Source organism: Mesoplodon mirus (genome assembly GCF_964341445.2).
Source record: "Mesoplodon mirus genome assembly, chromosome: 6".
Taxonomy (NCBI): Eukaryota; Metazoa; Chordata; class Mammalia; order Artiodactyla; family Ziphiidae; genus Mesoplodon; species Mesoplodon mirus.
The window spans coordinates 45,245,342-45,272,077 of record NC_138982.1 but is presented as its reverse complement, the minus strand read 5'-3'; the positions used below and the strand labels follow the sequence as shown (position 1 = coordinate 45,272,077).

General features: G+C 46.0%; 3 protein-coding genes across 6 annotated transcripts in view; 1 reads left to right on the top strand and 2 right to left on the bottom strand.

The window, feature by feature from the left end:
* The window catches only part of MAP3K13 (mitogen-activated protein kinase kinase kinase 13), a 177,590-nt gene extending 170,876 nt beyond the window's left edge, over nt 1-6,714 (top strand). For both annotated transcript variants that reach the window (XM_082625819.1, XM_082625818.1), the window contains exon 14: nt 562-6,714. In XM_082625819.1, the coding sequence (XP_082481945.1) occupies nt 562-663 (102 nt within the window). In that variant the 3' untranslated portion in view covers nt 664-6,714. The remainder of the gene's footprint in view (nt 1-561) is intronic.
* A 542-nt stretch (nt 6,715-7,256) lies between these two features.
* TMEM41A (transmembrane protein 41A) lies at nt 7,257-16,028 on the bottom strand. Its single transcript, XM_082624435.1, has 5 exons — nt 15,795-16,028; nt 14,051-14,204; nt 11,536-11,697; nt 11,025-11,163; nt 7,257-9,302 (listed from the first exon to the last, which is right to left on the bottom strand). Exons 1-5 carry the CDS (start codon nt 15,911-15,913, stop codon nt 9,082-9,084), a joined length of 795 nt encoding a protein of 264 aa, XP_082480561.1. The 5' UTR covers nt 15,914-16,028; the 3' UTR covers nt 7,257-9,081.
* Nucleotides 16,029-21,334: 5,306 nt separating this feature from the next.
* LIPH (lipase H) overlaps nt 21,335-26,736 on the bottom strand; it is a 44,094-nt gene continuing 38,692 nt past the window's right edge. For all 3 annotated transcript variants that reach the window (XM_082625820.1, XM_082625821.1, XM_082625822.1), the window contains 2 exons: nt 24,924-25,097; nt 21,335-23,062 (listed from right to left, as the gene is read on the bottom strand). In XM_082625820.1, the coding sequence (XP_082481946.1) occupies nt 22,975-23,062; nt 24,924-25,097 (262 nt within the window). In that variant the 3' untranslated portion in view covers nt 21,335-22,974. The remainder of the gene's footprint in view (nt 23,063-24,923; nt 25,098-26,736) is intronic.

Below are 26,736 nucleotides of genomic sequence, written 5' to 3'. Positions count from 1 at the left end.
TAAGGGTGTGAGCCTCCCTCCTGTGTGTCCCCACCAGCCCCTACATGCTATCAGAGCACATGTAACACTTTAGTTCACAGACTGTACTGCCTTCTGAGAGGCACAATAGCATAGTGGTTGGAAGTGTAGACCCTGAAATCTGACTGCCTAGATGCAAATCTCAGCCTTTCCACTAACTCACTGTGTGAGCTGGGTAAGCCACTTAACCTCGCTGTAGGTCAATTCCCTTATCTATAAAATGGGTATGATAACAGCCTCTATTTCATAGGGTTGTTGTGAGGACTGAGTGGATTAACAGATGTTAAAGTACTTACAGCAGTGCCTGGAACAATATATGTAGGGCTTTGGGGGCACTGTTACCACTGTCCTCACCTTCGTCATAATTGCCACCGTCATCTTTATATGTCTTCTTTCTCCGTAAACCCCACAAGGACAGGACCTGACCTCCTTTATCTTAGCGAACAACCCAGCACAGCGCCTGTCACATGAGAGGCGCTCAAAATACGTTTACTGAGTGATTGCAGAAAGGAATTAAGGTCTTATGTTGTCTTGACTTTGCAGAATCCTATGCAGTTTGAAGAATCGGACTGTGACTCTTCAGATGGGGAGCGTTCTGATGCCACAGTTAGGACCAATAAACACTACAGCTCTGCTACTTGGTAATGAAAGAATACCTACCCTGAAGATCTCATGACTATACTGGCATTTCACATTCATCCCACCCCCAGACTCTTCCCACTCTCTCCCTGCTTTTTTGTCTGGGAAGAGAGCTGCCCCATCTTTCTCACCCCTAGACATGAGCTGCAATAACAGGAACATGAGACTTCACAAATCTCTGGAAAAAAATATCCAAATGAAATTAAGTCTCACTGAACATTTCAATCAAGAATGGCAGGGATCTATTTTATTGAATATTCTAGCTACTGTAACACTGATATTTATTTTTGTTTGACATTTTAACACTTTGTACTGTAAAGAGTGAACTATATATGATAGAGAGAAAGACAATAATTTCTTGCAAAAAAAAGAGAGAGAGAGAGAAAGAAAGAAGAACAGAAGTGGAATTCAGGAGCAACATCCTTGGGAATCTGTGGAGCCAGGAGGTATTACTGCTGCTTGAACAGGGGACCAGTTCCTCTGGCCATAAGTGACTGAAGAAGAGCCAGAGCAAGACATACTGAACATTTTAGAAAACAAAAACAGCAAAAGAAAAGCAATTCCAGGTAATCTGTGAACAGACCACATTAAACTCACCCAGCTTGTCCAGATGGGTGATGGAAAGACCTAGACAATTTTGGAGACCAGAGACTTGCACCCAAGGCCTTTGAGGGCATGTGCTTCCTCTAGGAGGAAAAAGAAAACTGCGCGTGTCAAAGCTGATCTCATTTTTAAAATGCTGAGCAGCGTTGGTAGTGAGACTTACAGACAGTGTCCAACCTTGTCCTTGAAAAATTTTCTGCTTTTTATGCTGTCAATGTCACTACCTTGGCAAATGCATTACCTTGACCGATGTGTTGATTTTTCAGACTCAAGTGCCAGTTTCCTGCGGCCTATTTCCTTTCCACCTGTTGGCCGCTTCTTTTAGGGAAAAAGGGGGCAGGGGAGGGAGAGCCTGAGGAGGAGAGAAGAAGACAAAAAGAGAATGTCCAACAGTGTTGGAAAAGCAAATGTGGAATTTGTAAAAGGACGTTCTCAGAATGTCTCAGTTCAACTACGTGCAGAAGATGGGATCACCCCGCCCTGGAACCAGGTTGCTTGTCTACTAGAGTTTTATTGATTTAAACAGAACAGTCCTTGAAGACAGCTAGGAGGTGTGTCAGTCTTCCCGACATCCAATCCCAAACCATCCCCCATGTTTTTATTTGTTAACTCATTCTATCCCAGAAGCTGTAGTGACTGGCTACCACTATCAGAATAAAGGCAAAATAAGCAACTTGCAAAGGGCAACCCCTCCCCTATCACGATAGCATTTTTGTTAAATGCTACTTGTAACATGTATTTGGATCAGTGTAGTTTTGAATAATTGGATTTGGAAATTCGTAGAAAGAACAACTGATGCTAAGCAGAGATTGGAAAAATATTGTCCAAGGCATGAGGTCCTTCCTGTCTCTAGGGTCATGGGCTCTGAGAAACATCCCAAGGTACCTCATGGTGCCTTGGCTTTAAGGAAATTTTTATCTAGAATTTTATATAAAAACAGATGTTGGCCTAGTTCCTGTCTCTGTCTCCAAAATCCGTTAATGCCAAACAACCTCGAAGCTCAAGACCTGGAGAGTGTGGCTAGACGCTCTGATATTGCATCGGACTGGACTTCAGGAAGGACTGACATACACAGGTATTAAACCATTTCCAGTGCAAATGAAAACATCACCCTCCTCTGGGTGTCACTGATTGCATCGGCCAAAAAGGAAAAGCAGGAGGGAATATAGAGCAGTTCCTTTTGCTTATTTTGATCCCTCCATTTGTTTACACTTTATGTTGAGACATTGATTTAAAATTTAGTGTCTGTAATTTATAGCTCTTAGGTAGGCTGAAGGAAAATATTTAACTTATACAGAGAGCAGTATTGTTTCATTAAATTATTCCATTTTGTATAAATTCTGTAGCTGGACTACATGAAAGATCTTAAGTTATGGTATTATTATCATTGTTATTTTATTTTATAATTATCTTTCTCATTTTCTGTCGATCAGAAAGTGTGGTTTATGGTGTAGCACAATGATTGTGTTTATTGCTAACCATGAATTATGATGGATTTTTATGAAGGAATGAAAATGGAACTGCCATTTGGGAGCTCCCTGGTATTTGTCTTAGCTGTATTCCCTCATTTTCTGTGTACAACAACAATCATCTGAGGATGCGTGTACCGCCCTGAGGTCCAGTGGATACGTTGTGATTTTGACTTGATCGCAAAAGCTCCTAGGTGGGCATCAGGTGACTGAGTGGTGGACAAAGAGTTCAAAAGCTGTACATTTTCTCGAGTTTCTTAAGAAATAAAATCATGGGACTACATTAGAAGCACAAACAGAATTATTTAATGCCCTGAGAGGAACAGGCCTACAGGGAATCTGCATGGGGCCTGTGGGGTAGATAGTTTCAAGAACTGGCAGCATAGTTTGTAATCTCCTTCCTAATAAATCCCATAAAACCGACATTTTTCTCCTAGTTGGGAGACTATAAAAAGGAAATAAAGAGATGGCATGACGAAAAAATGCCTGTCATGTCATCCCATAGCAAGACAAGAGAAGTTCTAGAATGAGGCTTAGTCTCTTAGTCACAGAGCTGGAGAAGTACCTTGAAAGCCCATATTTTTCATCCTCTGACTTCAGACCACACCATACTGTGAATCTCTCTGGTTCATTACTTCTGACACAGAGAGGCTACAACTCTGTGTCCTCTTTATTTATTTATTTTTTTTGATGTGGACCATTTATAAAGCCTTTATTGAATTTGTTAAATATTGCTTCTGTTCTATGTCTTGGTTTTTTGGCCACGAAGTATGTGGGATCTTAGGTCCCCAACCAGGGATCAAACCCGCATCCCCTGCATTGGAAGGTGAAGTCTTAACCACTGGACCGCCAGGGAAGTCCCTCTGTGTCCTCTTTCTGTCCAACATAAAACACTGACCCTTCAGCGTGTCCAGGTCTTGCCCACCTGTCGTGGCCAAAGAGGAACATGAAGCTTAACGTGTCTTAACCCTTTCAGTGATGGTCTTCCTGGAAAACCCACCCCAATACCTCATAATTTTGATAACTTTTTTGAATTTCCATCTTGACTGTCTGTCATGGTAATGCCATATACCTGTCTGGATTGACTGTTATGAGCAAGTTAGCATAGCAGACAGTATTGAATCTTCAAGTCATTCACTCTATTGTCAAGAGTTGAATAGGCCTTCCCTGGTGGTGCAGTGCTTGAGAGTCCGCCTGCCAATGCAGGGGACACAGGTTTGAGCCCTGGTCAGGGAAGATCCCACATGTCATGGAGCAACTAAGCCCGTGCGCCACAACTACTGAGCCTGCGCTCTAGAGCCCGCGAGCCACAACTACTGAGCCCATAAGCCACAACTACTGAAGCCTGCACGCCTAGAGCCTGAGCTCCACAACAAGAGAAGCCACCGCAATGAGAAGCCCGCACACCACAACGAAGAGTAGTCCCCGCTTGCCGCAACTAGAGAAAGCCCGCACGCAGCAACAAAGACCCAACGCAGCCAAAAATAAATAAATAAATTTATTTTTTAAAAAATAGTTGAATAAAGTTCCACATTGAACATTTTACTTATTTTTTAGTAGAAGTGACTAGAGGCTTCAGAGAACAGTGTCTTTAGGTTAAAAGAGAAATGCCTTCTGTATCCCAGGCTACCCTTCACTGCCTGCCTTGAAATAACCAGCACAATTTTGAATTAGTGTGTGTTTCTTTGAGAACAACTCCACAGTCATGTGAAGAGTAGAACGAAGAGCTCGGGGAATTTAAGAGCTAATTCTTCAGTCTGACAACTGGGTGGCAGTGCTTTAAGGAACTCACAGGACTATGATTTCAAGCTTCATTGTTGATCAAAAGTTTAACCCCCTTGAAGTGAATTCCACATTCATTTAGCATCTGGCTTTGACTGGCTGCAAGATAATGAGTTTTTATTTGTTTTGCAGATGAGCATTTGGTTCTGATTCCTATCTATTTCTAGATCATGTCCTCTGAATAACAATTCCTCTTAAAATTGCTTGGCAGAGGGACTGAGAAGCCTTCATCCTCCTTTGAAGTTATAATAGACCTTACCACCACTAAAGTTTGGACCTGTTGGCGAGATTGTGGGGAGCACCTACCTAAGGAGGTGAAGGTGTTAACTGTGTTGTATGATGGTTTGGTATGACCAACTTGAAGTTCACATATTTTAAAACTTTAGTATCAACAAATCCATCCTTCTAGAATTAAGGGTATTTTAGTAGGATTTAATAAGTACACTGGACTTCCACTTCAGGGCCTCATTGTACTAAATTTTCCTCTTACCCTAAGTAATAATAGATTTGATGGTTTGGGGTTTTCCTGGTACAAACCCAATTTTAAACGCCCTCTCCCACTGTGGAGCATTGACGTTTTTCCAGTGTGAATGCATTCTTATCGATCAAAAGATTTACCCTTTTTTTCCATGCCCTTTTGTCTCAATCTGCCCCCCTTCCTTAAAATGTTTCTACTTGAACTTCCTGTGACTGAATTCTACAAATTCCAAGGAATTCCTACCCTGCTCTGCAGTATAGTGCGCTATGTTGTATTTTGTTTTTCTACCAAGCCAGAAACCAAAATACCACCTCATACCACCATCTACCATCTCCACCCTCGATACCCAAGACCATGTTATTTATTGACCGCCATATTCTTTCCTACTGAGCCTGGACATGGCCTCAGAATCTCTCACAACACAGCATTTGGAGCCATAATTAGCACTTGATTGGAATTGGTGTGCAAGGGGAGATCTGTTTGCTGTCCCAGCTCTAACCTCATAATTAATTTCCTAAGGTGGTTTGAGATCTTGAGTTAGCCCTGATGGGAGAATGACAGGATATACCAGTGTACTCCTTATAGATCCCACCCTACGGCTATCAGGGGGCAGCACCAATGACAGGAAAAAGGCCACGTGCCTCCACCCACTGCCCTTTTGGAGTATGATTCCAATTGTATATTGAATTCCAAAATGTCTCTTCATTTACATCATCTCATTGTTAAATGAGCATGTTCCTCCACCACCTTCTATAAACAGAAAGTTAATACAAGTCCCAGTTACTTGCTTCTTCCTTAGACTCTGAGACTGATGTACCAAAACAACGTGACATTCTTTTCAAGACTTTGACTTGTACTGTCAGTATGAATTTAGTGCCTTTCTAGGCAGCAAGAGTTTTCTTCATTGCTGATTTCATAGAATAAATGTCCTAATATACTCACATCGCCAATGTTAGCAGCCTCACAGACTAGCACATAAGAATCACATTAGTCTGCTTGTTTGCATGTTACAGCCAATACTGCAAGCACCTATTCAAACTGGAATGAACTAGACTGCCAAGTGGAGGACCCCTGTGGAGCCTGGAACACTTCTCAGGGACAGGTGGCAGAAGAGGGGAGCTCTGAAATCACTGTTCTGAGAAATAGGGTAACCCCAAAAGGGTTAGGTTAAGGCTTTTGTTAACTGTCACGTAACCAGGGCATGCTGGCAGGATTTCACACAGAGCCAAGCCCCCAAGCAGATGGTAAGGCCACTGTAAGAAAACTTCCGGCCAAATCCCAGGCCTACTCTCTAGAGCCACTTCACAGCACTCAGGGGCACACTGGCTCCTGGCCCCAGGCTGCTGCCCAGTGACCAGACATACAGGGTCCTCCCATGGTTGCAGGCCAGAGGGAACCCCACCAGAAGGTGCAGGCTAATAGGAAGATGTCCCTTATTGACCGCATCGCCTGGGTAGCTCACTACCTCGAGCGACCACTTCTCAGAGTCTGGAAGTGGGACGACCCACTTTGATTCTTGATTGCAATAATTTGACTTCCTTTCAATTTGGAGCAAATTAACTTTTTTTGTAGTCAAGTCTCAGAATGATCTCCCTCATCTGTGTCCTCTGAGGTCTCTGGTACTGTTAGTTCCCCTGCTCCCTGTGTGGGTTCTGATGCCGGCTCCCTCTTTGTATTGAACAATTGTACAGCGATGGGAACAAGAGCGACTATCAAAGCAAACAAATGCATGGAATTAAACAAAAAGTGTACTTCACTGTTTTCTGTCCTGTCTCTTCCTTATAGGTACTGTTTGTGTCCTGAGAGCTGCCTTCACAAGTCTCAGTATTTGTCAGAACTTACGGGAAAGGAAGATTTTACATGACTGGGTTTCCCGCAGCCAGGAAAAATAGGTGATGGGAAAAGCTGGTTTCTGGGGCTCTTTCGTCAGACACATCCACAGAAGGAAGAGATGACCATGATTTTCTTTTGTTATCGTCTCTTCGTGATTATTCTGTCATATCCTAGACAGGCACTCTTCTTCCCTATGACTTTCCTGCTGCCCATCTTACAGCTACTTCTGTGGTATTAGTACCCTACTATAAAGCATGCATACGAGGGAAAAGGCAAAAATGAAAATCTGGCTTCCAGTGTATACAACTGGTAAGAAGCTTGAGAGTAGAAAGCTAAGACACCACTTTGGATTGTCTGATTTTCAGCCAATCCCGATTCCCACTGGCAATGGGAATTGAAAGTTAGCAACATGTAGAAACACACACCACACAGAATATTTATATCCATTTATTTGGGAAATTGCTTTGCCTGTAAACTCACAACTGATAAGGCACATTGTTGCAAAATCACGGGCGAGATGGGAGACAAATCCAAGGATCCGGATAAAGGGCAAAGGGCCATACTTTCAATAGTGTAGAGAGCTTCCTTGTGTCTCCCCTTCCCTCCTCCTACTTCAGAACACAAAGAGCCACGGATTCCCAAGTCCAGTTGGCATTCTCCTCACTCCCACTCTTGTTATCAAGCTTCTTTTAAAGCAACACATCCTTAAAAATGAAGTCCTTGTTGTGTTTTTTGGATTATACCATGTCCAAAAAACACTGCTTGGAAATTCATTCTCTGTACTAAACAGAAGTATTCCCAAGAATTCATGTAGAACAACTGGTCTACATTAAAGCCTTGGCAAGATTCTTGGCCAAGCCAAATCAAAAACCCAGCAGATGGTGCCCAGGGACAACAGTTCTGATAAGAACTCCTGTAGGGTACAGGATCCCAGAGCTGGTCATTTTAGGTGCCAAGGCCCTTCTGTCCTTGGAAGCATGGACAGGTCTGTGCCAATTCAATACTGCAGCCATAGGAAGCCATGACAGCCACAGATCATTAAAATACAACACAACAAATTAATCCAAAACCAAATTTTCCCCTTAATTCACCTGAATTAAAAGATAAAATAGGGGCTTCCCCGGTGGCACAGTGGTTGAGAGTCCGCCTGCCGATGCAGGGGATACAGGTTCGTGCACTGGTCCGGGAAGATCCCACATGCCGCAGAGTGGCTGGGCCCGTGAGCCATGGCCGCTGAGCCTGCGCGTCTGGAGCCTGTGCTCCACAACGGGAGAGGCCACAACAGTGAGAGGCCCGCGTACTGCAAAAAAAAAATAAATAAAAGATAAAATAGAATTATCCCTCAGTTATTCTCAGGAAATGACAAAATGAAAAAAAGCATTCAGAGGTATACTGGATGATATTGGAGTGTACTAAATCCATTGTCCCAGCAAGACAGAGGAGGGATTCCCACACAGAACAGACAGACTAGAAAATGTACTGACAGTCATTTGGTTCAAGTGAGTCAAGGGTTCTGCCCATCCAGATGGGTAAGAACTTCTCCAGAATATATTCATAACATACAGAGTTTGCTCCATTGATATTCAATAGTCTGTTTGCAATCAGCTGAATTGTCAGGACATGCAACCAAGAGGAGATGTGACATATGTGGTAACATCAGTGCGTCTGAACACAAAGAGCAGCACAGCAATCACTGTGCTTTTGAGCTGTACATGGAAATTCTATACAGTTTGTCGCTTGTTTCCTCTGATTTATGGAAGAGGTAGGTCATCAGCAAAACAGTGCAGAAGGATCACTCTTCAGGAGACTAACAAGATGAAGAGTGGTGTCAGTGATGTGGGTTCACATGTCATTATCTACACTAATCATGTCCACGAGGGACGTAAAAGGATAACACCTGTCACAACAGCTGATCACTGTGCAGAAGAGGCACCCTGGACAAGGGCAATCAGCATCCTCTCCCGAAGCAGCTCAGGGCTTGGCCTGAGTTCCTTGTTATTCAGTAAAATATAAATAGGATTTGCTAGGAGGCCATCCGTTTTGCAGAGTGTCCTGCTAAATCAGGGCTGGTTTGAGAACCTGATATAATTCACCTTCTAGAGCACAGAGTGTCCTTCAGGACAAGACAGTGCACACAGAAGAATAGTGTCCAAATCACCTGTTGAGAATAATTTAAAAACAATGAGGGGCTTCAGAGGACCACGCCCATTACACAAATAAACAGTAGAGTCCAGGGACGCGGCAACCAAAGGATCCATATCAGGTGTCCTTTCTACTATTTAGATGATGAGCGTTGCTTGTTTCTTTCAAATGTAGGTCCTTCTGACTAAATTTTTTAATGAGGGTTCCAGGAACTAAGGCCACCAGGGCAATGGCCAACAGCTTAAAGGCAGTTTCCCAGGAGAAAAGAGTATCCAGAGAAGTCAGGGTTGACAGGATGGAGCCCGTCTGCACACAGATGAAATTATATGGGATCAAACCTTGAAGAAGAAAAGGGAAAGAGCCTGTTACTGGGGAGCAGGAAAATGAAGAACAACAGTCCTTCAGAAATGTCACCAGGAATTCACAACAGTGACTCCAGTTTTGTACTGTTTTTGCCCAATTCCTGGCCTCTAAACATATTACCTCTTTCCCTTCTTTTCCGCTCTTTCACCTCCTTTCCTCACTTCCCACATACATTTGTCTCATTCAGCAAAAGGACTTGAGATGGTTCACAAAATATATATACTACAGTAAGATTAGACATTTTTTTAAATAGGAAAAAACAAAATGAATGAAGAATAAAACAAAATGAGAGAAGAATAAACAAAGTACAGTTAGTACTTAAGCAAAAATGCATAAAGTTCACTCATTTGCTAGAGGTGTCCCCAAATTTGGTTCTGAGCGCCCAACAGCCAAAGTAAAGAGAAGCACCAGCGTAATGAGATTTACAGTATGCCTGTGATAAAAACAGGTTTCTTAGAAGCAGTAGTACTATTCATGTTCTGTACTGTCTGTAAGAGGTCATCAAGTCCACTGGATCCCACAAGTCTGACTGGTGGCTAGAGAGGCTGGTTGTATAACAAACCCCTGGTGAAGTTGTTAAAAACACATCCTCAGGTAACACCCCAAGGATTCTGGCTACCTGGGTCTGGGGTAGAACCCAGGAACCTGCATTCTAACAGCCTCTCCTGACCCCCACTCCCAAGATTCTGATTGGTTTGGGACCCCCTGATGATCCACTCCTCTAGTAGATGATGCCTCAAGATCATAGACTCATGAAGGTCACACAGCTTTTCAGAAGGGTAACTAGAATCTCGGTCTCTGGAGTCTTTCCAAGCCTCGTGCCACCTGGGTGATTACAGGCTGCTAACAGAGGTGCTGAGGCATGCTGTCTAAAAGCCTGTCTGACAGAATTAGCTGTGGTAGATTCTGCTTCAATTTAAGATCTCAACTTCTGTCAGGAATTCCCTATTAATAGCAGCTGCTCAACCACAGATTTGTCATGTTTGACCTAGAGCCCTGAGTAGCCTTCCCTTCCATGTTCTAAAGAAGGGTTAAGAGAGGCGATCCTTGCCTTAGGCTTAGAGAGGGTGGTTTGCTTCCAGTGTGGAGAAAGTAATAGTCAGTGATTTTACAGGCTGTTAGCAATTTTACCATTCAGATGGAAGTGGTTCAAAGCTCATACTTAGAGAAACACTGCTCTAGTCCTAGCCCCTCATTTAGCCAAGTGGCCCATGAGGGTAAGGAGCTTGTTGAAGGTCATACAATTGTCAAAAGGCAAGAAGGAACCGCACTAGTACCAGTTCTTGCTAAGGCAGATCTTAATCAAGACAGGGGCCAAAGCCAAACAGGAAGCCCCTTGCTCTGACCCTTCCCCTGCCTCCACTTGCCTTCTGCCCACGTCCCCTCACTCCAACTCTGCTTTTACTGAGCCCTTACTATGAGCCAAGATGTGTGTGTTACACAGATTACTCTTCTAATCCCAGGGCCTGGCACAGTGCTTGGCACACAATAGGCATTAAATACAGTTACAGAATGAACAATCCCTATTTTTTCCAGAAGTATTTTTATGGGTTTTCATGTTCAAGCCCGAGTAGATCTGCAGTCAGGAACAATTACTTTAGATAAGGCCTTTCGATGCTCTTCATGAGCTTGTGCTCGCAGAGGCAGGCACATGCCCAGGACAACTGTGAGAGTCAAACTTACACACCACGTCTTACCTATAAGAACAGAGAAGAAAAACTGCACGATGGGGATGTTCAGAATTGGGGCCGAGAGGTTCAAGAACCAGTTTGGTGTCATGGGGAAAAGTCTCAAAAACAGTAAGAAAAAAAACAAGCTGTTTCTGTTCTCCTCCACCTGTAGCCAAAGAAGACAAGGCCATTAAGAAACAGAAAGAGTCTCCAGGTATTGAAAATCTGTTGGTGCCAGGCACTGTTCTACATACTTTACATATTCTATAAATTCCAGGGCAGAGATTGTTTTCCTCATTTTTAAAATGGAGGTACCTGAGGCTCAGAAAAGTCAGGAACCTGCCCAAAGACACAGAGCTGGTAGTGATGGAGCTGGGATTTGAGCTCAGATCTGTGTCTCCTGGAGACACCACAGGACCCCTGGGACATCCTGAGGCAGGACAGAGGACCACTGTGGGAGATCTCTGCCCCTACTCCCCTCAGGGCCACGTGGTAACTTTCTGGGGGCCCAGCACTTAGATGTACCCCCTCGCCTTACCTTCCTTTGCAGCAGGGCCACTCTGTCAGGAAAATAGGAGACCACCAGCTGTTTGCCAAAAACACTGGAGAGCAGGTAGCAGCACGTGGCACCCAACGAGGTCAGCACACAGCACAGCAGAAGCCCCAGCCATGGCCCAAACAAAGCACCGGCTAAAACATTCTGCAAAGAAAACAAATCCTCTGCCATGAGAACATCTGGCAGCTACCAGCCATCTTGTCCTGGAGCCCAAGAGTTCTAGGTTCCCTCCTCCTTCAGTGATTTTCCTGGAGAAAACCTAACTCCCACTCTAAAGAGATGAATGAAAAGTGATGAAGGGGCTTCCCTGGTGGCACAGTGGTTAAGAATCCGCCTGCCAATGCAGGGGACACGGGTTCAAGCCCTGGTCCAGAAGATCCCACATGCCATGGAGCAACTAAGCCCATGTTCCACAACTACTGAGCCTGCGCTCTAGAGCCCGCGAGCCACAACTACTGAAGTCCACGTGCCACAACTACTGAAGCCTGCGCGCCTAGAGCCTGTGCTCCGCAACAAGAGAAGCCACCGCAATGAGAAGCCCGCACACCGCAATGAAGAGTAGCCCCTGCTCGCCGCCAACTAGAGAAAGCCCATGTGCAGCAATGAAGACCCAACACAACCAAAAATAAATAATTTTTTTGAAGAAAAAAAGTGATGAAGGAGCTGGAAACTACAGCCCCGGCCTCGGTCTCCTCACCTTTGAAACTGGGAAGAAGATTAAAACCTCAGTGGGCAAGACAGAATTAAATGGGGAAATCTGTGTATACAGCCCCCAGCCTGCCACTTGGGCTGTGAAAGGCCCTGCCAGCCCTGGTGGCCTGGGAAGAGGCAGCAATGAAGCTCACAAGTTATTTCTGCTACTTTAAATAAACACAAACCATGAATTTTCCCTCAGTAAGACTTCATAAGCTTTAGAAAATGTCTCATGTCTTTCCTGCCTGCAGGAATTACTTCTCTATAATGCTACCACTGGGGGTTCCATGTTGACCAGAGTTCTAGCTGACACTCAAAAAAGCCTTAGATTGACAAAAATGGAAAAGTGAACTAATACTTCCTAAGTGCAGTTTGGCTGGTAGACATCATCCTGCCAAACATGGGATCCAAAAGAGAAAGTAAAAGGGGAACCTGGAAGTGAGAAGGTAGGGATCTCCTCAGCACCTACTATGTGCTTGACTACAGGCCTGATTTAATCCCCACTATGACCCTGTTTAGTATACCATCCTCACCCCTTCTATAGGTGCAAGATTAAGTATCGTGCCCAAAGTCACACGAGGCAGAGACAGGATTCACCTCCAGGTAGCAGCTGGCTCTTCGCCCTGAAGAGGGATCAGCTCAAGAGAGAAAGAGGTACAGGGGCAGCCCCAGGAGTCAGTCCCTGACCTCAAGCACCATACACACCCCCATTTCTCTTGGCAGAATGTGTTTGCTTTTCTTCCAGTTTCTAAAAAACTGCTTAGGCGGATCCAGCCTGAGCTGAATGTTGGGGCCGGAGGGAGAAGGAGGGCAGAAGGAAGCTTTCAAGTCGTCCTGCTCAGTCACCCAATCATTCAGCAAGTGCTGAGGGCTGCTGTGTGCCAGGCAGCGCACCATCACCGTGCCAGCCCCTCTGCACCCACTGTGTCATTTAATCCTCCCGTGTAACAATCCTAGGGGGTTACATAGGAGAATGCAGGTTCTACAGATGAGGAAACAACGTTAGAGAAGTTAAATGACTTGCTCAGGGTTACATAGCTGGGATTCAAACCTACCCAAAGCCATAACATATATACATTTATACCAACCAGCTTAAAATGCTGCTGGGAGGACAGCACAGATTCTTCTGTATCACGTGAGATGGCAACTGATGAGAAGCATCCAAGAGCCCAAGCACAAGCCCAGGTCTAACACTGTGGCTCCCGAGAGCCAGGGGGCCACCTGGAAAACCAGAATGACTCGTCCTCTCCACACAGGGAGACTTCAAACATTTATGAAGGCACTACCCTGTGCCAGGCAAAGAAGCACATAGGCTGAGAATAAGGAACAGGTCCTGACCTCAAGGAACTCACAGACTCGTGGAGAAAACAGATTTTAAAAGAAACACCAACATGCGGAGGGGGAGAGGTCTCAAGGACAGTGCTCCACACCTATCAAATCCTTAGAAACAAAAGCAGCACACCTGAGAGGAAAGGCAGGCCCTGGAGCTGGGCGGATGTGGGTTCAGACCTCAGCCCAACCCCCTCCTCGCCTTGTCACCTGGACAGTTACTTAACTTCTCGCGATTCATTTCCTTAACTGTAAAATGTGGATAAAAGTGCCCATTGTTGGCTCTTAGGAGCATTAAATAAGGTCTTGCAGGTAAAGCAACTAGGACAGTGCCTGACACAGGTAAAGCTGTCAACAAATGGTAGCCACAGTCATCTGTCCTCTGGACTGTAGGATCTGCAGCCTAAGGGCCCCTCTACAAAGACAGAAGGTGGATTCCCAGGAGGCAGGCACAGGAGGAGGGCAGGATACTGACCAGGAAGCTGGAGCCAGGGATGGCAAAGCCCTGTTTGTAGAGGTAGGCACTGCAGAAAAGCAGGAACACGTAGGCCTGATGCTCCTTCCGGTACTCTCGAAGGACCTCGGAGAGTTCCCGCAGCTCGGCCAGGTCCGAGGGGAACCACAGTGACCTGAGATTTGGAAAAGCAGATGGAAACAAGAGTCCAGATCAGCCTAATACCTAATAAAGTCACTTGTTGTGTCTTCTTTCCAAAGTAGGTTTATAAATGTGCCCATCATCTGGTCTGCTGGGAACACACACTTAATGGGAGGCCAGAAAAATGGATGACCTGATATAACACAGCAGAGGCAAGGAGAAGAGCCTTGGTTTGGAAGCAAGGGACCTGGCATAGCATCTCAACTCTGCTACTGTCCAGTTGTGTGATCTCAGGCTAGTCCCTGAGCCTCAGTTTCCTTATCGGAAAAATGAGGGGTTGAAGGTGGATAATCATTAAGTTCCCTCTTAGCTCTCAGGTTTTATGAACTATTCTTAAGAGGCAAATGGATTAATTTCTAGGCAAGTACTAAACGTCCTAAACTGCCTTTCTTTCTAGGAGTACCCCCTCCCCCTAAGCTTTAGGCCAAGGACAATTCACTCTTCACACTGCTCCAAAGTTACTAGGTAAAATGACTGCTTTATCAGTCACAAAAGAGCCAATTAAAGATTCCCTGGGAAAGTATATTTGTCCATACCATAAACATAACCTTCTTGATAATATGTCAGGCTTGGAACCAACCCTTTCAAAGAGCCTGCTTTCCACCCTGCCTCTCTATATGATCCTCAGTGCACTCTGAACCCTGTACAAGGGTTACAGTGTAAAGGCTACCTTGCCTTTGCCAGCTGAACAACTCTTAAATCCATCAATGATCAATTATAAGCAAACCCTCCTGGTTCTCATCAGAATATTTCTCTTAGCATGTCTGACACCCACAGCAGAGTCTTCCCAGCTAGAGTAAAAGAATAGTCACTGAAAACAGCTGTCCTAATATTCAAACATCAGTAACATCCTTGACACACTTCCATTAACTTTATAAACAGTATGCTGGTTTATCACGACAAATCAGCCCGGTAGGTATTTGTACTGCCTCCTGCCTTAACCTGTCAGGGAGTAAAAGGAAAAGAGCAGAGACAGCCAAGAAAAGACAGCAGATAATTAATTAGTGAATAATTTAAAGTTGTCCATCAACGTTTCTCCTGAAGACCGGATGACTTTTATAAAGCCCCAAGGGCAGACCTTACAGAAGTGTAGTGAAGTGAAGCGGGGAGGACGATAGAGTGAGGCTGAGAGCAGTCGTTACGAAGGGGCTGCGGGTCCACAAAGAGGCGAAGGTCGGATGCAAACGGGGATCAGGGCTGGGCCTGGGAAGGCGACGGGAACACCGCTCAAGAGGCGATCCAATGGCGGGAACAGAGGTGCTCCAGCAGGATCCGCCCAAGGTAAGGCGCCGCGTTTCCCTCCGCAAATCACCACCCCAAAGACACCAGACAGCACTCCCGCGCAGCCGGCAGCACGCAGGTCCCAGACAGGGCCAGGCCCCGCTCTCGTCCACCCGGTCTGCCCAAGACCGTGTAGACGCGGCCCAATCTCAAGTCCCAGAACTGAACCCCAAATCCAAGCCCCCGATCCAGGAACCCGAAAATCCGATTCCCAGACCCCATCCTCGGACCTGGCTCCCTTCCTCTGACCCGAACCCCGGTCCCCGTCACCGCCGCCACGCACCTGTCTCCAGCCTCCTTGGCTGTGCCCAGTGTCGACCCGCGGGGCAGTCGCGTCGACAGCAAGTACAGGGCGAAGGTGCAGCCGGCGAAAACCAGGAGGAGGCCGAGCACGGGGCGCATCTCGGCGCCAGCACCCGGACCCGCCCCGCCGCAGAGGAGCCTGGAAGCAGCACCAGGAACCTCGCTGCCAGCGGACTGCTACAGCGGAGCGCGTTAGTGGACGGACAGGGGCGGGGGTCCGCTCCAGGCCCCGCCCCCATATCCTGGCCCCACCCCCGGCTCGGATTGCGCTGGCAGTTGGCTCCAGAGTCCAGCAGAAAGCTGTCTGGCAGCCCCTCTGCGCTTGCGTCTGCCCTCCTTCCGCCTGTATATCTTTTTCCTACGTTTGTCTCGTTCTCCACTTATTTGCAGGCTCTCTGCCAGGCGGTACGTGGTCCAGGGTGAATCACCAGCCCTGCCCACAGCGAGCTTGCAGTCTAGTGGTCAAGACGGCCTTGTCGACCACCAGGTGTAACACAAAGCAAATGCAGCCCGCGTAGAACCAGCGGCTCCAATCCAGTGCGGTGGAATAGTCAAAGCGACCACGGAAATAAGGAGAATTTCCTTTTATTGAACGCCTACTATGTGCCCATAATCCTTAATCCTCACAACAATTCTGCAAGGTTGGTATTTTTGTCTTTATTTAACAGATGAAAAATCCAAGTCTCAGAAAGATTAAGTGACATTCCCCAAGAGAGTCACGATTAGAATCCAAGTCACCCTGGGTTCAAAACTAGTGGTCTTGCACTGAGTGGATTCATGGAAGAGGTGGGGTTTGAGTTTACCATAAAGGATGAGCAAGATTTCCACAACAGAGACAGGAGGGAGAAGGTGAGCTGGGGGCCCCAATAAGGCACTAGCATCCAGTTTCCGGAAGCCTAAAGGCTTTCCAGAAGCCTAAAGGTGTGTGAGAAATGAGTGAGAAGGTGGGAACAAACTGGAAAGCATGGAAAGGCAGCTAAGGAGTTGGATTTTTTTAATATATATATTGTACGTGGGGAGACACCAATAGAGGCGTTTAAGCAAGAGAATGATGTAGTTCCCATTTTAGGATGTGTTGCCCTGGCAGGGGATTAGACTACATTCTGAGTTTGTAGCAGCAACCGTCTTGGTGAGAAAGGAATCAGTTCTGAGCCAGGACCACAGCAGTGGGGAGGAAGGCGGACAGACTCGGAGGAGTTGAGTTCATAGGATATAGCTGATTAAATGGAGAATGACAGAGAGGATTCCAAAATGTCACAAGCCTGGAAAACAGAAACCGTCCTTGTATCATTCCAAGCCCCTCCTGGGCCAAATAAAGAGCACCTGTCAGAAGTCAAAGTGCACAAAGTCCTAGCAATTCCACGTCCAGGAATTTAACCTATAGATATGCCTTGTAGGTAGACAAAGATGTATGTTCAAGGGTATTCTCTCAACTTTGTTTTGATATGAGGATATTGGGAACAGCCTAAATGCCCATCATTTGGGGACTATTGAGGTTAATTATTGTATATTCACAAATGGAACACTAAGTAGCTTCCTGAAAGAGGGAGACAACTTTATGTATCCTGATACAGTACAGTAGCCAGATAGATGGCTAGGATAAAAATCAAACAAGTTGCAGTGTTAGACTATACTATGACTCATTTGTAAGAAGAAAAAAAAAGATATACTTTTCAAAATACTGAAGTATTTATGAATGAAATGACTCAATGTCTGAGATTTGCATTAAAATAATGGGATGGGAGTGTAGTGAGTAGGGATATAAATAAAACAGGATTGGCCATTGAAGTGATAATTGCTGAAGCTGGATGATAAGCACATGGAGGTGGATTTTATACCATTTCTCCTATTTCTGTGTATGTGTAAAATTTTCCAGTTTACAATGTGGGGAAATGTTCTCAGCCTTCCAGTCTCATTTTCTCCCTTCAAGTCTCCCATTCCAGCTAAACATGCACAGTGTATGCACCATGTTCGTTTGTGCCTCTGACAACACTCTTCCCTGGGAAACTTCTCTGCCTGAAAATCCCTACTCTTTCAGCAACACCCAGGGCAGTTGTTACCTCCTCTGAGAAGGCTTCTTCAGCTCCTACAGTCAGAAAGGTTGTGCCTTCTCTGTGCTCGGGGCTGCCTGCGGAGTGTCTATATTCCTGTGATTGCAAATACTGTGCTCCAGTGTCATCATTCATCTCCTCAGGAGACAGTGAACACTTCTGTAAATGAGACAAGGTCTCACCATCCCATGTCTATCCAAACTCTTAGCCCTGTGCTTGGCTTATTATTGGCACTTAATAATAGTTTGTTAAATTAATGGACCGGGTCTGCGGAGGAAATGGTTGGTTGTTTGGTGTGGAACGTGCTGATTTTGAGAAGTCAGAGGAGTACAGGAGGAGAGAAAGTGAATGAATAACGATATTGAGCTTGTGCTAGAAGTGTGCAGAGCAGAGAACAAAAGAAAAGCTCCTGCTCTCAAGGACTTCACTTTGCCTTTGGTTGGGGGAGAGGATGGAGAGAGTTATAATTATAGAGCACGTTGGTGCCACAGAGGAAACAGACGTGGCTAAGCTTCCAGAGAAGCAAGTGTCATCATCCCTCTTATGGACGAGTGTCTGAGCAGGTGTTCAGATGGAGTCACTTTGAGGGCTGATGAAGCCCACAGCTGTGAGTGCTGAGCAGGACTGAGCCCTCATCGGCCCCTCCCGAGCCCATGCTCTTTGCTCTGCCCTACACTGCCTCTCAACAAGCAGGTGAAGATCCAGAGCTCGGGTTGAACATTCAGATTTAGAGGTCATCTGTCTAGAGGAGACAGTTGAAATGCAAGGAGGGAAGGGCTCTTAGGGAGACCATGAGAGGGAACGTAACAGCAGCTGACATTCACTGAGTCTAGGCACACTCACCCCACAGGAAGACTTTTACATGCACGAATGCATTTATTATATAACAACCTTCATGAGGCAGGGGCTCCTAACAGCCCCCACTTTACAGTCCAGAGAATGGAAACTTAGGCAGAGTGAAGTCAGTCGACAGAGGTCACACCCCAGCAAACAGCAGAGCCTAACCACTTACCCTACACTGCCTTTTTCGGAGAGAAGACTGAGATCAGAAGCCTGGTAAGAAAATGAGTGGAACTGGTGAAAGAGAACAAGATTTCATTCAGGGATGTTGGATGAGAGATAGGGTGGTGGGGGAAGAGTGCACTGGGGGCCCAAGAAAGACTGTTAGAAAGGAACCAGTGCACAGTGTCAGAGTCCATGGGAAAATCCAGCGAGGAGACCTGAGGGATTGTGGGACTCGGCCAACACCAGGTGACAAGGGACCTTTGACAGAGCTCTTCTGGGAGATGCAAACCTGATTGCCTACAGGCTCACTGCCCAAGCCCCTGCTTGCTGCTCCTGACTTACCCCCTTGGCCTCCTGTTCTGATTCCTCCTGCTCAACCTGTCTGTTTTGGGGAAGGGGCCCTGTTCCCCACTCTCAGCCCGCCTCTCCCCAACCCTCCTGACCCCCAACCCAGCACCTGCAGAGCCAGCTCTAACCAGCCGGTGTACCGCCTGCAGGCTGTACAGCTTCCCCTGAGGCCACTCACTTGCAGCACATGCCAGGCAGCTTGTAAAGGACAGCAGCAACCCTCACCAGAGACACATGCTGGACTGGGGAACAGATAGGGGCTAGTGGTTCAGGGGAGTGGGAGGGAAGAAAAGCCAAGAGGCTCTAGTGAGAGCAAATTAGCCAGCCACTCCCCATGGGTCTTTATCCTGGGGCTCAACCACGTTTCCTAGCTTAATTGGATCTGCACGGAGCAACTGAAAGGAGTAGCTCTGATCAGACCACATGGCTTTGTTTCCCCATCCCCGCTCCAATCACAACCAATGGGAACAGCATGGACACCTGCCCCAGGAGGAGGATCTGAGGGCTGGATCCTCTCCCTGAGCTTTGGGATTGGGCCACATAGTAAGTGAGTGGCCAAGGACCCAATGGTCCCAAGGACCCCAATGATCCACAGCTGCCCTGTGGAGGGAGCGGAGCTGAGTCAGAGAGATACATGGCAGAGCACGAGGGTTAGTAAAGGCCTATGGACTCTCATTGCTGAAGGTCCAGGGCATCCCCATCCCTGCCCTTCCTGAGGTCTGATGGCTCATCTCTCCCCGGGATTCCACAAGTCCTCTGTCTAATAAAATCTGGGTAAATCTGAGTGGATTTCTGTTGCTGGCATCCCAGGTCAGGAATGAGAACATGGGGCAGGGGTCTGAGGGTGGGAGGTTCTAAGTTTAGGTTTTGGGAATAAGTGTGTTGATGTCTAAAACAGAATGCAGGGGGCTCCCTCAAGTCTCTAAGGACAAATCCACTCCATTCTGTTCAACAGACAATCTATTGAGCACCTGCTTTGTGCCTGGCATTGTGTTAGGTGCCAGGGCAGCAGAGACAAATAAGCAGCAGCTGCTTTTGTGGCGCTCACAGTCTTGGAGGAGATACAGACGTGGAAACACATTACAGTGTGGCTTAATACAAGCAGCGATGGTAGCACATACAGAGTGGGTGGTAGAAGGGGGTCGTGGAAGAGCAAGCCTGGCTTGGAGTCACCCAGGAATGCCTGAGGGTCCTGGAGGGTTTTAGCTGAGGTGCAAAAACAGGAGCTGGGGAGAGCAAAATCTCCTAGGCTTCAGGACAGGTGGGCTTGCTAAAGGATGGTACTGGGACCACCTGGAAGTTGCGAAGAGGAGTGAAACAAGAGCCAAACTCTCTTTTTCCCAGGGAGCCTGGGAAGTGGGCAGTGGGCCTCCAGAGATAACAGAGACAAGAGTAACAGAGGTGCCTGGGAGAGAGGTCTAAGGCAGCGAAGGGTGGGCACCTCTAGGGAAATGGGCTGTGGCTGGGGGTGGAGGCCTGGTCTTTCCTCACAACCGAACATGGCTCCATAAGGCTCACAAGATAATGGGGAGTGTTCGTTTAATCAGTATTTCCTGAGCACAGACTGCATCATAGGCACCACACTAGGCACACGGCCTCTGCCTGGCAGAGCAGCCTAGTGGAGAAGACAGACAGACAGACAGTAATCAAATAATCATACACATAAATGTAAAAAACCGCAGCTAAAACAGTGAACAGTGCTACGGAAGGACAGGTCCAGTGGGCTCTGTGGAGAAATGAGGGCCAGGAAGACTCCCCTGAGGAAGTGACCATCCAGCTAAGGTCCAAACATGGAGTGGGAAATATTGGTGAAGACAGGAGGGAACAGGGTAGGCTGCAGTTTCATTGCATCTTGGGTTGGGTATTTAGACAAATACACTGACAAAAGGAAGGGAAGAGAGGCAAGGGTAACAAGAGACAGAGAGGAAAGTTCCAGGGGCCTTGGGAGAAAGATTGTGAGAAGAGAGTGGCCACACCTGTAACTGCCTTCATTTCACCTGATCACTGTTACATGAAACGCATTGAATTCACCTCCATTCCAGGCAACAAACTTCCTTCCTTTACTCCTTCATTTATCTATTTGTTCACCCACCCACCCACTCCCCAGTGAGCCGGGCACTGTGCTAGGAGACGCCAGCAGGAGAAGCTCAGAGACACCCACTGGCCTGAGGAGCTTATACATTGATAGAAATGCTATTCCTGGCATTTTCTTGATGTTGTTTTGATCCCCTGCTTACCAAGGAAGGCAAAGAGCACAAAGAAGTGACTGTGCTAATCAAAATACAGGACCAATAAAACTCTAAAAAAGAAATCAGGACCTATCAGCACCGGGATCTCTGTATCCACCACTGCTGAGGAAACGTGGGAAGGAGGATGGCTGAAAAGACGTGCAAGTGGGCAGGAGCATCGCTGAGACTTACTCCTTTTATTGTTCAGACATTCGCTGCAGGCATCCCTCACTTAAGTGGAATAGACTCTGGATTTGCTATATAGGTATAAATAAAGTGTGCCACACTGGATTACATTTACAGAGTTCCATCATTTATGAAACAGAGAGTCTGTTTCTTTAAAATACGGCTCTCCACACAGAAAGCAGTAGAAGAGCAGTCACTTGGATGGGGAGGAGGTTAGTGGACCTATGACTCAGGAATCCCAGGAACCTTCCTGCAGTGGCCACAGCTGGGGGATGGGTGGTGTCCACCCCTTTGGCTCTGTCTCCACCCTGGGCATCTGACCTCAAGTGGTTCTGACCTCTCTGACCTTGGCCCTTGGGAGGGCCTCTTGACTTGGCTGCTGTTGTCATTTCAGATTCATGGATCGCACCTCTTCCTAGGGAAGCCTGAGAATTCCTCAAACTGGAAGCTTCAGGTGCTCCAAGAGCAAACAGGTTAGTGCTTTGAATTCACATGTTGGCAAAACAAGTTATTCAGCATCGCTCCAAAAGGTTAACATTAATTACCTCTAACAGGTGGGATTATGGATGGCATATTTTCATTTTGCATCTGTGCATTTTTGAAATTTCCTTCAGTAAGTACAGATTACATTGGTAATAAAGAAAAAACATTGCTTAAGTATTGCTTAAAACGAGGGTTGCATGTAAAGTGATGCTTCTTCACCTTAAGTGAAAAACAAGCTCTGCTTTTTCTCTCCTGCCTCTCACTCTATCCCTTGTCCCTGTGAGCAAGGCTGCCCCACTGCTTCATCTGCTCTTCTTCCCTCATCCACTAGTCCCAGCAGCTGCCTTCTTGGCTGTTGGTCTGTCCCCACCTCCTCCTGCACCAGCCCCACTTTAAACAAGGCAGGAAGCCATTCCCTCTCTGTGCAGAGCCTGGAGGGATCTGGCACAGGGAACATGGGGTCGAGTCCAGAGTGATGTCTCCAGCCAGTCCTTCCCTTAAGATGCTTGGCTGGCCACTGTGATTGGCAGAAATGCCCAAGTGACAGGCAGCAGAATCGACAGTTCGGAACAAATGAGGCCCCAGGACACGGCCTAACAAGGTGCTGCGCCGTCAGGGGCCTGGCTATTTCTGACTTGCCCTATTTAGGGGCTCCCTTCCCAGGACTGTTTCATAATCCAGGGTCACTTGACATTTTGCAATATGACATCCACAGGACATGACTGTAAAAAAACAAAACAAAAAAAACCCTGGTTATTCCATACTTTTTACGCCTTGAGGAGAAGGCGAGGTGAAGCTTTAAAAATCCTGTAGTTGTAGTATTCTTGATGTTACTGGTACCCGGGTGTCCTGACAACAGTTACATTTGCAACTCTGGGCAAAGAATAGGTTGGAAGACTGTTTCAACATTTTCCATCAGTACAAGATCATACCGACACAACTGGGGCCTGTGAAAATAAGATGAAATATGCTTGTCAGTACAATAATAAAAATACCCCATTCTAGTAGAGTAAATTATATCATCTCTTTCAGATATAAAATTATTTAGCAATTATTTTTAATGTTCTAGGGAAATGCTTGTGCTAAATAAGCAAAGCCACATCAACAACAGCAAAAAAATCAGGGTGTAAAATTTTATTTACCATATAACTTCAACTAGGTTTAAAAACAGGGCCTCCCTGGTGGCGCAGTGGTTGAGAGTCCGCCTGCCGATGCAGGGGATACGGGTTCGTGCCCCGGTCTGGGAGGATCCCATATGCCGCGGAGCGGCTGGGCCCGTGAGCCATGGCCGCTGGGCCTGCGCATCCGGAGCCTGTGCTCCGCAACGGGAGAGGCCACAACAGTGAGAGGCCCGCATACCGCAAAAAGGAAAAAAAAAAAAAAACAAACAAACAAACAAACAAAAAACAAATAGAAAGGGACTTCCCTGGTGGCGCAGTGGTTAAGAATCCACCTGCCATCGCAGGGGACATGGGTTCAAGCCCTGGTCCGGGAAGATCCCACATGCTGCGGAGTAACTAAGCCCATGCGTCACTACTGAGCCTGCACTCTAGAGCCCGTGCTCCACAAGAGAAGCCACCACAATGAGAAGCCTGCACACCACAACAAAGAGTAGCCCCCCCTCACTGCAACTAGACAAAGCCCGCATGCAGAACGAAGACCCAATGCAGCCAAAAATAAATAATTAAAAAGAAAAAGAAAAAAGATGTAATGACTATCCTCTTAGGAAAAAAAGAAAAAACTTGTATTATTAAATGTTTTGAGGTATCCTAAACCTTCAGGAAAAAGGGATTTATAAACATAAAGTAGTAACTGCTCACATCATTTCCTGTCTCTGTCCACAGATTGAACACTAGGAATATATGTAGGAGTGGCATTACTCACAAAACACACACACCATCACAGCTTTGTTCTTTCTCCCCCTCTTTGTCTCTGCCTGTCTCTCTTTCTACACACACACATGCAGTTTATTTTTTCTGGACCAATTGAGAATAGGTTGTTTACCCCTTAATACTTCAGTGTGTATTTCCTAAGAACAAGCACATTCTCAGTGCAGTTATCAAATTTAACATTGATATAGTAGTTGTATCCTGTATCAATAGAATAAAATATTCCAAATTTTCTGTACCTTTTTTAATGCTAGGCTGTGTTTTATCAATTGGCCAAATTATATGAGGGTTTCTTTTTTTGGGGGGGGGGTAGGAGTTTATTAATTAGTTCATTCATTTTTGCTGTGTTGGGTCCTCGTCTCTGCGCGAGGACTTTCTCTAGTTGTGGCAAGCGGGGCCCACTCTTCATCAGAGTGCGTGGGCCTCTCACTATCGCGGCCTCTCTTGTTGAGGAGCACAGGCTCCAGACGCGCAGGCTCAGTAGTTGTGGCTCATGGGCCTAGTTGCTCCGCGGCATGTGGGATCCTCCCAGCCCAGGGCTCGAACCCGTGTCCTCTGCATTAGCAGGCAGACTCTCAACCACTGTGCCACCAGGGAAGCCCCTGAGGGTTTCTTTTCTACAACAAATTATCAGTTTGCAAGCAGCGTGGGTAGAGTGATTAGGGAGGAATTGTGTAACTCTAAGCATATAACAACATTGTTTCTTTGGATTATTGGACCATTTGTCTTTAAGTGCATACCAGTAAATTTTTCTTGGATTACTGGGCAACTTATTTTTATCAAGTCTAGTTTTGGAAAACCCCTCACTTCTTTCATTATGATTGATGAAGTCCTGTTAAAACGTAAGACCAAGCAGATTGGACAGGAACCAATAACATCTTTGGAAAACAGGGGCTTGTCAGACGTTGCCTCAGCTCACCTCTCTGGATGGGCAAGTGACCTTAACTTCATTCGGAGAATCCTGAGCTTGTACCTTGGGCCTATTACAGAGCCTGTAGAGAACACCAAGGAAATGGCTGCCACTTTATCCAGATCTTGATTGAATCTTGCAAGCAGACTCACTTGGTGGTATTTCTGAAATGTTGTGGGTTCACTGGAAGGAAGAAATAATATATTTTAAGTGGATATGAATTACCAATGAAAGAAAACAGTTTTGAAGCCTACAAAATCACTCATCAGCAAGTAGCCACTTGACCCCATAGCCTGCAGTAGCCGACTTTCATGGGCAAAGTCCAGTGGATTCCAAGGGACTGCATAAGTGAAGCTGCTGACCCCAGGACTGATGAGATGCTGTGACATTGGAAAGGTATGCACTGCCTACTATAGGCTAGACAGCATCCTCATCTCTTGACACATTTCTCCAATCCCCTGAAAAATTCTGCAAGGTATTATTGTCTTCATTTTACAAACAAGGAAACAGGTGCTTGCAAAGCTAAAGCTCACCCAGGTCACAGGGCTTCTCTGTAGCAGTGCAGTGATTAAAACCCAGTTCTGGCTGAGTTCAAAGTTATGGTCTTTCCATTAAACTGCATTGCTAGAGGCACAGGTATATTTTTAGCCACACTAGATACTAACTTATTTTTTTTTAATGCAAGCATACCTATAAGTTCTTTTTTATTTATTTTTAAATATTTATTTACTTATTTGGCTGTGCTGGGTCTTACTTGAGGCACGCAGGATCTTCGTTGCTGCACGCAGGCTCTTAGTTGCAGCATGTGGGATCTAGTTCCCTGACCAGGGTTCGAACCCGGGCCCCCTGCATTGGGAGCGTGGAGTCTTAACCACTGGACCACCAGGGAAGTCCCTAGATACTAATTTAGAAGTTGTGCTTAAGCATATATATTTTCAGTTCTGCCCTCAAGAGAAACCTTAAAACAGCTACAACCCAGGTTCCAATACTTTTTTTTTCAAGTGTGTGAAGATGTTTCCTACAGTTGGAATCCCAAATTGAGCCTAAGGTGTATCCACTAGGGAGATTCACCTGGGTACTGTCCCTCTGGGGAGCTGCAAGAATAGGCTGTGGAGAAATGATTTCTCTAGGAATGAATCCTTAGTTTGGAGGTCGGGATGGGGGTGAGGAGGTGCCTGTCACCCCAGCCTCACTGTGCAGAGCAGAAGTGCCACAAGTAAAACTAATCCAAAAGGTTGCCCAAATTTTGGTTTCTAAATACCATCTCCACAAAATGGAACTAGGGCTGCCTGGAGAAATGGTTGATTCCAGGGCTAGGGCAGGGAAAGTACAAAGTGATCCTGGAACAACATGTGTGCCAAAAGTAAGCAAACACTCAAAGAGTGGTGGAGATGTTCAAAAGAATATAGAATCACACCCATTAGGGTGGCTACTGTGAAAAAAACAAAAACAGAAAACAAGTGTAGACAAGGATATTGAAAAATTGAAAATGGTACCGCCACTATGGCAAACAGTATGAAGGCTCCTCAAAAAATTAAAAAAAAAAAAAAAATTTAAAATAGAACCACATGATCCAGCAATTCTACTTCTAGGTATATACTCAAAAGTATTGAAAGCAGGGTCTCCAAAAGATATTTGAACACCCATGTTCATAGCAGCATTATTACAATAGACAAGAGGTGAAAGCAACCCAAATGTCCATCAATGGATGAACGGATTAAACAAATGTGATTTGTACCTACAATGGAATATTATTCAGCCTTAAAAAGAAAGGAAATCCTGTCACATGCTACAACATGAATGAGCCTTGAGGACATTATGC